At 51.2% G+C, this 14,215-nt stretch overlaps 1 protein-coding gene across 2 annotated transcripts in view; it reads right to left on the bottom strand.

Moving 5' to 3' along the window:
- Nucleotides 1-5,375: 5,375 nt before the first annotated feature.
- Nucleotides 5,376-14,215, bottom strand: part of Syt12 (synaptotagmin 12) — a 32,087-nt gene continuing 23,247 nt past the window's right edge. For both annotated transcript variants that reach the window (XM_057778931.1, XM_057778932.1), the window contains 4 exons: nt 12,722-12,937; nt 11,439-11,559; nt 9,333-9,466; nt 5,376-7,194 (listed from right to left, as the gene is read on the bottom strand). In XM_057778931.1, coding sequence (XP_057634914.1) covers nt 7,021-7,194; nt 9,333-9,466; nt 11,439-11,559; nt 12,722-12,937 — 645 coding nt within the window. In that variant the 3' untranslated portion in view covers nt 5,376-7,020. The remainder of the gene's footprint in view (nt 7,195-9,332; nt 9,467-11,438; nt 11,560-12,721; nt 12,938-14,215) is intronic.

Genomic DNA, 14,215 nt, shown 5'->3' with positions numbered 1-14,215 from the left:
TGTTCTGTCTAAAAGAAGGGGGAGGGGTCTCTGTCTTCCCAGACCTTGGACTGGGTGTTTACGTGGAAGTTAAGTGGAACTAAGTCGGAAGTCTTTGGGTGTTACCTCCCACCACACACTGGTTATGACGTCATCCCCATGGTATTCAAAGTCAGGTGAAAAGAACTGTCAGACCTATATGATCCTCATTGTGTCCCAAGGAGGCAGTTTCCAGTTCCCCTCAGGGCGGCGGCTGCCAGGTCAGCTGTAGAGGGAACCTCCCCAGGACAGCTCTGCTCCTTCCCTGAAACTGCCACAGGGCTGGGCAGGACTTGGCATGAGGCTGGGTATGTAGCTGAGCAGGACGCCCAATCCAAGGAGTGGTAAGGAGGGGCCCTGTGTCCCGTCCCAGGTGCCCCCCCCCCCGTCCTGTCCCGTCCCGTCCTGTCCCATCCCCACTCCAGTCAGCTGTCAGCCTAGTCATCCCTGCTTGCTGTCACCAGTCCTGGGAGGCAGGTGGAGCCAGAGCAAGGGTGGAGGAAGTTGAGAGTCAGGCAGAGGCGGTTGACCTTGGTTGCTATAGGGATAATCAGTGTAATGACACCCTTGACAGTCACACTTTACAGTGTCTCTACCTCCTGGTAACAGCACCCACTGATGGGTGGGAGCTGCTGTGCAGGAACTGTCCACCAGGAGGCAGGAATTGTTAGCTCCATTTTACAGAGGAGGAAACTGAGGCCTAAAGAAAGTAACTTCTTATTTAAGCTCCAATGATAGTTAAGAGGCCAGTGGCACATGGACCCGGGTAAGACCCTACAGCTGTTCCCAAGTCTTACTTTTTGTCCTTTATTGCTCTCGGCTCTCACACTATGAGGCAGGCTTGGAGGATGGTCCTACTTCTTGTTTGCAGATTTGAGGACTGAACCCCAGGGGGAGGACGCTGCTTAGATTAGGCCATTAAGACCCAGAGCTGGGACTTGTTCGTCCCCATGTCCAGCCCAGCCTCATCAACAGTCTCTGCTCAGGTTCCTGCGAGAGGCATGTCCGTCAGTCACTGACCCATGGCCGTCTGCCCTGGTGATCGGGAGCTTTCCCAAATCTGACATTACTGGACTCTGGACTTCACTGTTTTCCTGAAGTTTATTTTTGGAGTGGGGAGGTGGCCCAGGCCACATAGTCGGCCTCATCAGGGTGCTGTTTGCTGTTTTTCTGTTTACTGTAGCTGCTGCTGACTTCCGGCCTGTGGGTGACTCAACCCCTCCAGGCCCCATCAATCCCAAGCCCAGAATTCTTTATGAACCCTGTGTAGCATGTGACTGCCCTGCAGACCTCAGCACCAAGGAGGGGGTGGGGCCAGCATCCGTCTGGAATGTTGTTCTTAGTGATGCAGGTCTCCAGCAGAGGCAGGGCCACCTCAAGAGCTACCCGGGCTGACCACAGCTGACCCATTTCTGTACCCCAGACTATCTCAGACAGGCGCCAGCTGTGGTTCCGGATATTATGTCTAATTGACAGCCTGGCTGGACAAACACGGGAAGAGTAAGAAAAGAACAGAATGAAGTCAGTAGGAAAGGACAGGGAAGAAGGGAAGGGAAGAAAGAGGGGATTGAAAGACCCAAACTGACCAAATGGCCAAGCGTGGTGGTACACCCCTGCAACTCCAGCACTCAGCAAGAGGGCGGTTCTCTGTGAGTTCAAGGCCAGACTGGGCTACAGAGCAAGTTCCAAGCTAGACAGAGTTAAACAGTGAAACCTCAAAATAAATAAACAAGGAAATACATAAATAAACAAAGAAGAGCTGAAGGCTAAATACGTGGGACCGTGTTCTGCAGCTTCTACTTGTTCCAAGGGTAGACCCCCTAACTTTTGGCCCCATTTTTTGGTCCACCGCTGCCCTCCCTTGCAGCTGGGCATCTCAGGCTGCCCTGACTCTTTGCTGCCACCGTGTGACCGCTCTGCTTTCTGCAGGTCATTCCCAGGGCTTTCCCCTGGAGCTCCCGGCATGGGTGCTGGGTGTTTATGTAGACGGCCTCGCCTTTGGGGGGCCTTGGCAGGGTGACCTGGGGTACAGTTCTCCAAGCCTTTGTATGTGCTCTACATGCCCTCCCTCTTTAGTCCCAACCCTCAGATTCCAGAAGTCCTTGGATTCAACCTGGACTGTGCCATTCAAAACTTTGCCCTCACATAAATTGAGCACCTACTGTGTGCCATGCACTTGGCAATGCTGTTTCATCCTGCCCTTGGAAGTACATACGATTCCTATGCGTCTGTGAAATGAAGAAGCAGAGGCCCAAAGCGGAGAGAGAACTTAGACAAGGCCCAGCTGGCAGTTAAAACCTGGACAATGAGTTCCAGAGTTTGTCCATACAGAATCCTCAGAAATTAAGCCACGTTGGTGGCCATGCCTGTAATCACAGCACTTGGGAGATAGAGGCAGTAGAAATAGGAGTTCAGTGTTATCCTTATCTACATAATGGGTTTGAGGCCAGCCCAGGATCTGTGAGGCCCAGCCCCTAAACAAAAGGCAGGCCCTACTATCACACTGATGATTTTCTCAAATATCACCATAGAATCTTTGTCCGGTGACAGATGGAGATAGAGTCAGAGACCCTCATCAGAGCAACAGACTGAGCTCCCAAGGTCCAGCTGAAGAGCAGAAGGAGGGAGAAGATGAGCAAGGAAGTCTGGACTGCGAGGGGTTGGTCCACCCACTGAGGCAGTGTGCCTGTTCTAATGGGAGCTCACCAAATCCAGCTGGACCAGGACTGAATGAGCATGCAATCAAACTGGACTCTCTGAATGTGGCTGACAATGGGGGCTGACTGAGAAGCCATTGATAAAGGCACTGGGACTTGTTTCTACTGCTCGTACCGGCTTTTTGAGATCCTAGTCTCAAAGCTTCCTAGGCCTGGATGTAGCGGGGAGGGCCTTGGACTTTCTACAAGGCCGGGTTCCCTGCCCTCTCTTAAGGAGGGAGGAGGAGGGAGTAGGGTGAGTGGAGGAGCAGGAGGGGAATGGGAGGAGGGTAGGAAGTGTAAATTTTTGAATGGAAATAACCATCCAAAAGGCAGGGGGCAACTGGAGAGCTGACTCGGTGGTTAAGAGCACTGTTGCTCTGACAGAGGACCTGAGTTCGGGTCTCAGCACCAGATGGTAGTTCACAGCCATAAGTCCATTTTCAGAGTATTCGATCCCTCTCTGACCTCTGTGGACACTGGGCACACATACGGTACACATGCATTCGTGCAAAACACTGACTCTACATATAAAATAAAAAATTTTAAATTAAAAAAATGAAGTCAGAGGTGTGAGGAGCATTTTATGGGCCAACTTGTCCAACACTCTTCATTTTTCAGCTGGAGAAACTGAGGCCCTGAGAGTAGAAGTAACTCCATACAGCAGAGAAGCAAGCAAACCCAGGCCTATGCACAGCAGAGCCCAGAAGGTGCCCCCTCCCAATCACCCTTCTGTGGGAAGTCCAGCTCCCCCAACTGCATGAACCTCCTGGTTGGAATCTTGCTACTGTTGGGCTTTCCCTGCTAGGAAAGGTGAGCCAGCAATTGGGTGAACTGAAGAGGGAGGGAGCTCTACGCCCCATCTTAGGGCTCATTTAGCCCACTAATTAACTCACTCTCGGTATCTGCAGACACAGATGGATGGGCTCAGGCAGGGGAAAGGAGGAAGAGGTAAGAGCTGCTGTCATCAGTGGGTACCAAAGAACTCATCCCCCCCCCCCCCGCCTTGCTATAGGCAGGCCACCTCCAGCACGGCAACACTTTCCTCTTGGGTAAGTCCTCAGAGAGAGGGACACTGAAGGCAGGTCCATAGACCGGTGCGAGGAAAAGGGGACCGGAAAGAGCGGGAAAGGATGGGAGCCCAGGGAAGGTGTAAAAAGGGGTGGAGACAGGCGAAGAGAGTCATGAAAGAAGATGGGGACAGGGCACGCCTCTGCCAGCCGCAGCCACCCTGCTTCTCTCCAGTAGCGCCTCTGAGGTTTTATCTGTTTGTATTTTCGTGTGTCTTGCTTGTGTGTGTATGTAAGTGAAGCACATGCATGACCTAGAGAACAAAGGGCTCTAGATCCTCTGGAAGTGGAGGAGTTACAGACTGTTGTGAGCCTGCTCTGTGGGCACTTGAAACTGAACCTGGGTCCTCTGTTAGAGCAGCAAGTGCTCTCAACCTCTGAGCCATTTCTCCTGTCATTCTGAGTACTCTTCAATGGACCCCAAACCTAGAGATAACTGAGCCGCCTGCCTGCCCTGCTTGCCCCTCTCTGCCTAGAACTACGCTGCTTCACTTCCCTTCTGGGTCCTCAACCCCAATCTGGGCCTGCTGTTGCTCAGAGCCTTTTCCAGGCTCCCTTCCGCCAGCAGAACAAAGACCTTCTACCTCACCAGGGTTGATGGGAGGCTCCACAGCCCATCTCCCCCAGTCTCTTAAGTCTCTGCCAGGCTGCGGTTCTCCAGACATGGGTCCCCAGTTGTGCCCTGTGGTCTACTGGGGATGGATGCTAGGAATTTAAAATGTTCTTTATTCTTAAATCGGATGGTGATGGCAGTGGTGGCAGCTTTTTGCCTTTAATCCCGGCACTTGGGAGGCAGAGGCAGGCAGATCTCTGAGTCTGAGGCCAGCCTGGTCTACAGAACAAGTTCCAGGACAGCCAGAGCTACACAGAGAAATCCTGGGGTGGGGGAAGCCACCAAAAATGTCTTTGTTTTTGAGAATGCCATACAATGCACACAACGCATATGAGCAGGTCTGCCCCACCTACCCCTTGCTGACACACTGACTGGATTACTATCTAGCTCCGGAACTCCCAGGAGAAAGGAAGGAGAGGACTATGTTGGGATCCAGAAAGTTCTCAGCTGCCCTTCAGTGACTTCTGAGGACTTGGAAAAAGGGCAGTGTGTCCTCAGTTTCGAGAGCATGGGTTCTTGAACCATAATGCCCCAACTTGAATCATAACTCGGTGACTTTCTGGCTGTGTGATCTTAGGCCAGTTACTTAACTTCTCTGGGCTCTGGTTTCTACATCTCTACAGAGGGAATGCCACACTGCCTGCCTTTGAGGGCTGCTGGACTGCAGACTGAGAATTAGTTCTCCATGACCTTGTAAGGAAGGTCCTTTATCCCTCTCTAGCCTATGATCTGCCTCTCTGATCTTTAGCTCCCTCCCCTGAGCTAGCAAGGCAGGGGAACTCTGCCCATTGTGTGTCTCTACTCGAAATGCTTTCCCTGCCTTCCATACTTAATGCTCAACTATGTACCACCATTGGGAAGCCTTCTGTGATTTCCCCATGCCCACCCTGCCCTACCAGGACTGGTACTGGGGATCTCACAGTACCCCTGTGGGGCCCAAGGTTCCCAGTGAAGACAGGGAGATGACTCCAGGCTGAGCAGGGCTCCCTGTAAGCCCCCTTCTGCTCCAGCTTTATTTTGGTTCGAGAATCATTCCAGTCAGCATTCTTGGTCAGCACCACAGCCACCGGGGCACACGGTCAACGTCTCATGCAGTATAGAAGGAACAAGGGAATGGAGGTTGGGAGATGTGATCTGCCCTGCAAAGCCACTGGCTTAGAGAGTCCGGGGCTTCCAGATGACAAGGCCTGGCCCAGCCACCAGTATCCCTGGTCCAGTGTTCACCTCTTGATACTGGCCGCAGGCTGAGAAGCCTGGCTTCAGTCGGGTCCGGCCTCCAGGCCTGTTGACGTGTGTTCCTGTTCTAGCCACCCTTCCCCTTGTCATACATGGTAACTGATTAGACCTGGGTCTCCATGGTTCCTGATTGGATCTGGGTGGGTATCCATGATTCCTTAGGGCCAAGGACCAGAGGCAGCCACCCGAGTCCTCGTCTTATCATTCCCATGCCCACTATCCTTTTAAATCTGCAGGTACCATAGAGAAGTCAAAAGCCACCTCTTCTCTGGGACGGCCACTATCAAATGACATTTATGACATCTGGGGGGATGTGATACCCCCGCTAACTCTGGCCAGGTGGGAGCCAATGAACGATTTTGATAGTGGTTGTACAATCCGGCCCTTGCCTTCTGAACACCATTTCCCCAGAGTTCCTACTGGCTCCAGCCTAAGCTAACTATCCCTGAAATCTGTGTTGGGAACTTGACCTAAGATGCTCACTATTCCTAGGGTTGGGTTTAGGCCTGCCTGAGAGCTTCCCTTCGAGAGAGGCCTGGCCTGGAGGGACACCAGCTAGCACTGGCGGATCTGGGCCCCTGGGGATGGCTGGTTCTCTCAGGGGTAGAGGGTCAGGGGAGTCTTCATGTGGCCTACAGGCTTCTGCTGGGCCTGGTCTCCTGGCCTTTTCTTGTCCCCGCTCAGTAGGCAGAGTCTGTGTTTGGGATGGGCCAGCCTGTGTCCTGTCCCTTCTATTGTTTGACTGTTCACCAAACCCCCACTACACCCCTGCTAAATTTGGATGCTATTTACTCCCGAACCCTCAAAGTGCAGCTTCTTTCTTGTCTGAGAGACCCTCCCTGTTCCCCCAGACCCGAGGGCTCCTTCCCAAGTCCATCTGGCTGGGCAGTCACTTGATCAGAACTGAGCTATCCACCAGGATGGGAAAGGGGTCCTCTTGACTTCCACATGGCATCCTGGGTGCTACGTCTTGTTAACATTAGCCTTGTCAGTACAGAGACTAGCCCCTCAAGACTTCTTAACAGCTGGCCTCTAAGAGAATCACAGAAGGGGTGTTGACCAGCTCTGAAACCCACGTGCCTCTGCAGGCTAAGGGACATACTTCATTAGGCTCCCTAGTACACACTTGGTCAGTCTGCTGGGTCCCCAGCCAGCTCCAGGTAGTCCTTAGTGGGGAAATTACCCTATGTCCCCAGGTGAAAAGCCACACCCATTCCTCCATGACAGTCTGGACAGAGGATCCAAGATGACTGATGAGGACCCCCTAGGAGGTGAGGCGGCCCTGGTGTCGACAGCTCCAGCTGACTATAGAGAGGGCATCGCTGGGTAGAACTGAGAAGGTGCCAGGCTCTGATGGCTCTGTTGCCCATTTGGCCTGCTCTGGCTGCTAGTTTCGCCGGACCGGGTGCCACATGGATACAGGCCTGCGTAGCGTGGCCAGCATCTGGTTCCAGTGTGTGGCGCCCATACCACTGGCTGCTGGACCAATGATGACATGTCCCACGTTGTCCCCACGGCCATCACTGCTGCTCTCAGCCACGGTCACTCGGAGAGACAGGTCCTGGGGAGAAGGAGACAAGGAGAGATTGGGACCAGGAGTAGCTGAAGGGCTCTCCCTGGCTCCAAGGTCCCGACTTGTGAATACTAGGCCCTGTGAGGTACAGATGACTCTCTGCGTCTTCCCATGAGTCGTCCTAGTTCCTTACAGACGGATAGTCAGCTATGAAGTGACCTCACAAAGTGCTAAAAGTAACAGCTGCAGCAGAATTTAAAAGCTATCTCTCACTTCTTTGTCCTTCAACATTTTTTTCTTTAAGATTTATTTTAAGCCGGGCGGTGGTGTTGCAGACCTTTAATCCCAGCATTTGGGAGGCAGAGGCAGAGACAGGCAGATTCCCTGGAATTTGGAGCTACAGGTGGTTGTTAGTCACCACGTGGGTACTGGGAGCTGAGTCCAGGTCCTCCGGAAGAGCAGCAAGTGTTCTTAAGTGCTCAACCATCTCTCCAGCCCCGTTTGTTTGTTTCTGAGACAGGGTTTTCTCTGTGTAAGTGTAACAGCCTTGGCTGTCCTGGCTTCACTTTGTAGACCAGGTCTATCTCTGCCTCCCAAGTACTGGGACTAAAGGAATGTACCCAAACGCCAAGCTCCCTTGCTTTTTTTTTTTTTTTTTTAAGACAGAGTCTCACTACGTAGCCTTGATCGTCTGCAGTTCACCATGCAGACCAGGCTGGCCTCAAACTTGGTCTTCCAAGTGCTAGAACTAAAGACCATTGCCACCTCATTATTTATATTTATCTATAGTTTAGGCTGGCCTCAAAATCCCTTCAGAGTGGGACATGACCCTGAACTTCTGACTCCCCCTTCCACTTTCTGAGTGAGTACACCACCATGCCTGGTTGATGAGGTGTGGTGTGTGTGTGTGTGTATGTGTATGTGTGCGCACAAGAGTGTGTGCGTGCGTGAGTGTGTGTGTGTGTGTTGGAAACCCAGGATCCTGTGTGGACTTGAGCTTTTGGACTTGAGCCTTTGCTACCTGTTTCGATATCTTTAAAATATGACAACATTTCCTACCCCATAGGGCTACTATTGGAAGAATATTAAACATGTAGGCGGGGAGAAAACCCACAAACAGAAAATGTGTGACCCGGTACTGGCCCATCAACAGAGCACTTACAGGTGTCTCTCCTGGCTACTGGTATAATCACAGCTGGGGGTCAGGGTTAAATAGGAACAGGTTTGAAATGTTAGCCCAGATGTTCTTACCTAGTCTCCAGCAGCTCCGGTTTTGGAGGTTAGAGGGAAGGGGCATTGTGACAAACAGGGCAAAAGCAGGGATCAAATGGGTGAACTATCCAATAAGGGACAAGGTTATGATCCTAGGACCAGCCAGATATGCTGGAATGTTGCCTGGATTCCTAGATTTGGGACACCCAGAGTGAGGCTGACATCCAGCTTTCAAATCTGCAGGGGCTGGCAGGGTAGCTCAGTGGTAAAGTGGTTGCCTAGCACACACAAAGCCTCTGGTTCATCTTCAGCACTGGAAAACAAAGAAATCCCCAAGAACATCCCTAGGAGGGGACTAGGTGTCCCCGGGCTGCAGGGCAGACTTTAGTACAAGGATGATTATTAGGCATAGCTAAGGATAGAAAGAGACAATGAGAGGAGAAAGGAGAGGAAAGGAGGGAGTGAAATCTCCACTCTCTGACTGATAAGGCTTAAGCTATATTTATATTCTCTGTGGTTCATCCTACCACCCCCAGCCTGTAGTCTGTGATAGACCAGAGCACATAGTTGTCTGGAACCCTTAGGATGAGAAGATCCTAGTGGGGTCTTGGCAGTAGGACCTCTGAAGGCTTAGGTTCACACCCCTGGGCCCTGGGGTCACTCGAGCTCATCTTCAGGCCAGTGTGGTTTCTCAGAGCTCAGCTGAGCTGTCACCTCCTGCAGAAAGTCCCCCCTGAGTACTAACACTGGGGAAGCTTCCAAGGGGGTTTACAAAGTCTAGGGACTTCCCTACCCGTCCTTCGTAGACATAAAGAAAGCAGTGTCTGGGTCCCCAACCCTCACCACCGGCTGGCACGTAGTGGTGGGTTCAATTAGTGATAGACTAGAAGGAGGTTGGCTTGAGGTCCCTCCCATGAGGCAACACGGGAGGGATGCAGTGGCCCAGAGTCCTGTGAGGCTGCAGCGCACCTCACCTGGAGCACAATGGCTGGTACCGAGAAGATCATGGCTTCGTTGAACACCGGGTTGGGGTCGTCCCTCTTCACGGCCGTCTTCTTCTTGCTCATCTTCCTCCCATCCTGCAGCAGGTATACTTTGACGAAGGGGTCTACAGGCAGGTATGTGGGCGAGGGTCAGTAACACGCTTGCTTGCTTGCATGGCCCTGTCTACTCTGGCTCCACCCACTGCCTCCAATTCCCTGGTCCTTGGCTATAGCCATTATCTCCAGAGTTCACTGTTTGGTATTTATATATTTATATTAAGACATGGAGCTGGGCAGGATGGTGGTGGCGCACGCCTTTAATCCCAGCACTTGGGAGGCAGAGGTAGGTGGATCTCTGAGTTCAAGATCAACCTGGTCTACAGAGTGAGTTCCAGCACAGTCAGAAATACACAGAGAAACTTGTCTCGAAAAGCAAAAATAAAAACAAAATAAAACAACAACAACAAACAAATAGGATCTCATTATGTGCTCCAGGCTGGTTCTAAACTCCTGAGCCTACCTCAGAGTCCTGAGTTGCAGTGATGAAAACTGCCAACTACAATACCTGGCTTGACAAATCACACTTTGTTGTTTACTTGTTTATTTCGGGGTTTTTCAAGATACGGTTTCATGCCACCACCACCCAGCTTATTTATAAGATTTACTTTTATTTTGATTTATGTATTTAAATTATGTATACAGAAGGTGTCTCTGTATGGTGTGCACACGTGAGTGCAGTGCCTGCAGAGCCTAGAAAAAGGTGGCAGAGAGCTAGCGTTACAGGCAGCTGTAAATGCCCAGTGTGGATGCTGGGAACTAAATTCCAGTCCTCTCCAAGAGCAGCAAGTGCTCTTAACCCTGGAGCAATTTCTCCAGCTCCATGTGTTTATTTTTGAGACTGTCTTGCTAGGTAACACAGGTTGGCCCTGCATTTGTAATCCTAGTCGGTCACCCATTGAACACTAGGAGCCACCACACCTGCTTTGCTATTGGGCATTGATTGACTGATGGATATTGAAAGACAAAAATCTTTTAGGCTGGTTCTGAATTCTTGGGCTTAAGAGATCTTCCTGCCTCAGTCTCCTGAGTAGATGGGCCTATAAGTGCATACCACTGTATGTAGCTTGATGTTATTTTAAGGATATGACCTTGAGTTTCTGATTCTCCTGCCTACACCTCCTGAGTGCAAAGATTATAGACACATAATACCATGTTATTTTTTTTCCTGAGACAGGGTTTCACTGTGTCGTGTAGCCCTGACTGTCCTGGAACTCACTATGTAGACCAGGTTGACCTCCAACTTGCAGAGATCTGCCTGCCTCAGCCTCCTGAGTGCCGGGATTAAAGGCGTACCACTACCACCGGACCCATGCTGTGTTTTATGCAGTGTGATTACTGAACCCAAGGCTTCATGCATGCTGAACGAGCACTCCATCAACTGACCTATACCCCAGGTCCCCAGACCCTCGATATTATTTAAAATCCACTTCCCAGTTGAGAAACCCAAGGCTCTCATGGCCAATCAAGAGAGGGCAGCTGACAGCAAATTTCTCTCCTACATACTCCCTGGATGGAGGCAGATCAGATGCTTCTCTCCCTGTAAGTGCCTGAGTGCAGACAGCAGACCTGAGTGACTTAATACCAACACAGCGGGGCCTACCAGTGTGCAACTCTGAGATACCAAGTCTTCCTACTGCCTGGGGCCCTTGGCAGACAAATCCCAGTAAGTCCTCGCAGACCCAGAGTGTGAGAGCCCACATGACACCTGCCCCAACGGTTGGGGCACGGCTCCTCCCCATTTAAAGTCCGGGTTGTTGCCCTGTCTCTGAGCTCAAGTTCTGAAGATGGAGGCTGACTCCCCATTTCTTGTCTGGCCACAGCACAAGTGTTGGCTCCTGTCCTCAGATTCAGTCACTTTCCCTCTACACTCCACACCCTGGGCTGCTTGTCACCCTCCAGGGTTCACATGTTTCCCCAGCATGCCTGGCTCCTGAGTTTAGCTGAAACCACAGGGGCTCTGGCCTTGTGCCTAGTACATGATCATAGCACACAGCTCCCCCTGATCCATGTGGAGGAGCCGAGGACATAGGCCCTCACCTGCTGTGGTCTTGTCGTTGGTCCAGATAAGATTCTTGGCTTTCACCACAACCACAGTCAGACGCTCCGCTGTGGGCAGGTAACTGAGGGACAGCAGGATCTCTCCCACAGCATCAGCAGCCTGTGAAAACAGGTATGGTTCAGGAGTCTTCTGCCCTCCAGGGTCAAGGGGTCCAGGGAAAGGTGGATACTTCCTTCTCCATCGGAAAGCCACTGCTTTGGGACTAACTCTTAACCAGGCACCAGGCTGGCAGGATTGAGAAAAGGACAACCCACCCACCCCCTGCCACACCAGGGAGGATGCACAGACCCTCCCTTGCTCCGGGTGTGGACCATGCCTTGGAAGGAGGCCCAGAGGTTGCCTGTCAAGTGCATCACTCAGATGTAGTTTTGTTCCTCACTCGGGGCCAAGGAAAACATTCCCTGACTAGTGTAAAGGGATCCAAGTTAAGCATTTGCTTAAGCAACAGTGTTCCCTGAAATTGTTACCATGATAAAAGTAAGCTTCAGCTTGGCCCCTGTCTGAGATAACCCTCTTTCGGGTCAGACCCATGCATCCCTAACAGTAGCTTATAGGAGGAGAACCTCTGATGATGTGGTCAGTACAGAGATGATGGGCTGAGATGACTAAGCAGTTCAGAGCATTGGGTTCCTTCCCAGAAGGCCCAGGCCAGTCTCCAGCACCCACCATGTAGCTCACAACCCTATGTAACTCCAGTTCCTGGGGGTTGGGCATCCTCCTCTGATCTCCATGAGCATGGTACGTGTGCATGACACACAAATATATGTCCAGGTAAACCAGGAGAAACACTCATAAGAATAAATAAATAAAACATAAAATAAAAATAAATATATACCAAAAAATAAAAAGGAAGAAAGAACTGAGAGAGACGGCTCGGTGGGTAAAAGGACTTGCCACTAACCCAAATGACCTCAGTTCAATTACCCACAACCCACGTGGTGAGGTAGAGAACCAACTTGGAGAAGACAAGGGGTCTTCTGACTTCCACATGCCTTCTCTGTGTGTGTATGCATGCCCGTACATACATATACACAGAAAACACAATAAATACAATGTTAAAAAAAATCAAAGCAGATTTGTTGTAAAAAACAGTGGCTTCTAGAGGGCGTATTTGCCACCACATGCAGTGAGCAGTTCCCTAGAGTGTGGCTCTCCTAATACTGTCAGGGTCCAGGTCAAGGACAGGATAGTGGCATCTCGCCTAGGAAGTGTGTGTGTGTGTTCTCGCCTCAGGTGAACAGGGAGCCAAAGCGGGTGATACCTTATTCTGGTCCTGTAAGTACAGCCAGCCGCTGAAGGGCTGCAGCGGGAGGTCCAGCACAGACAGCTTCAGCTCCACCACCCCAGTGCTCACATTCCGCTCGTCCTCATCGATGCCGAACACAGAGAATCGGAGGCTCTTCTCCTCCAAGGCTGCGGGATCCAGGGGGACAGAGAACTTCTCATCGAAGAAGATGGAATAGGCATTCCTCTGGATCTATAGAGAGAAGGGCCGTGGAGGGGCTTTCTGGGACCCAGTCTAGATTCTGGGCCTCCTTTTGTGGTTCAGTCTTCAAAATTTGTTTCCTTAATATTTTTTTTTTTTTGTTTTGAGACCGGAACCCACATAGCTCAGGATGGACTCCTTCCTGCCATTAATTCCAAAACGCTAGGATTACAAATATGATTCTCCATACTGTACTTCCCCCCCCCTTTTTTTTTTTTTTTGTCAAAGACAGGATCTCACTATGTAGCTCTGGCTGTCTGGAACTCACCATGTAGACCAGGCTAGCCTCAAACTCACAGTGATCTCCCCCTTTTTCAGTTAGGGTCTTGCTATGCAGCTCTGGCTGGTCTGAAACTTGCTATATTGCTCAGACTAGCCTTGAATTTACAGCCATCTTCCTGCCTTTGCCTTTAGAGCACTCAGATTACAGTGCCAGTTACCAGACCTGGTAGACCTGAAGGGTTTTGGTTGTTGGTTGATTGGTTTTTGGTTGTTTTGAGACAGGATCTCATATAATCCAAAATGGCCTCAAATTCATTATGTAGCCGAGGCCAACCTTGAATTCCTGATCTTTCTGCCTCTGTCTCCCAAATGTTGAGATTACCATGAAGGTTTAAAAGCCCCAATGTCTCCTTCTTGGTTATGGTTAACCCATTGGCCTGACATTAGAAGCTTCCATAACTGAATCCCACTAATCTTCATCCTCACAAGATGCTGTGGCTACGCTGGTCTCTATCTCTCCTGTCTGCCCAACTTAGCACAGCCATGGGACAGGCATGCAGGGGGAGCTGGATAGCTGTAAACAGCCCACCGATACCACAGCCTCCTGTAAAGCCTGGCGAAGACTTTCTGATTGTCATAAGACAGACAGATGAGTGGACAGATCTACAGATGGTGGAGGGACTAGGCAGGGCTGGGCATGTTTCGCTCCTCAGCTCATTCCTGCTTTCGGATGCCATTGGCCTCCTCCCAGGAAGCTGTGGGCAGTCCTCAGAGAGGTGCAGTAAGGCTCTGCTTGCCCTTCTGTGGGGGGCCGTCTGAGTCACTGCGCGGTGGTATTTAGAGAGCAGCTCTCATGCCTGGCACCTTCTCTGATGCTGAGGGGTTGTTCGACCTGGAGGCAACACCCCCCCACACACACACACACACACAGTGAGACTGCAAGGCTGTGATATCACCAATCCTCTCTTCCGAGGAACAAACCCTACTAGCCTCTAGCTACTTTGATCTCACCTTCCGTCTCTGCGCGGCTCTGGAGGGTTCTTCCTG

This window comes from Chionomys nivalis, chromosome 8, assembly GCF_950005125.1.
Source record: "Chionomys nivalis chromosome 8, mChiNiv1.1, whole genome shotgun sequence".
In the NCBI taxonomy this organism is placed as follows: domain Eukaryota; kingdom Metazoa; phylum Chordata; class Mammalia; order Rodentia; family Cricetidae; genus Chionomys; species Chionomys nivalis.
Note: the sequence above shows the minus strand (reverse complement) of the source record. Positions and strands in the feature narration are given on the sequence as shown.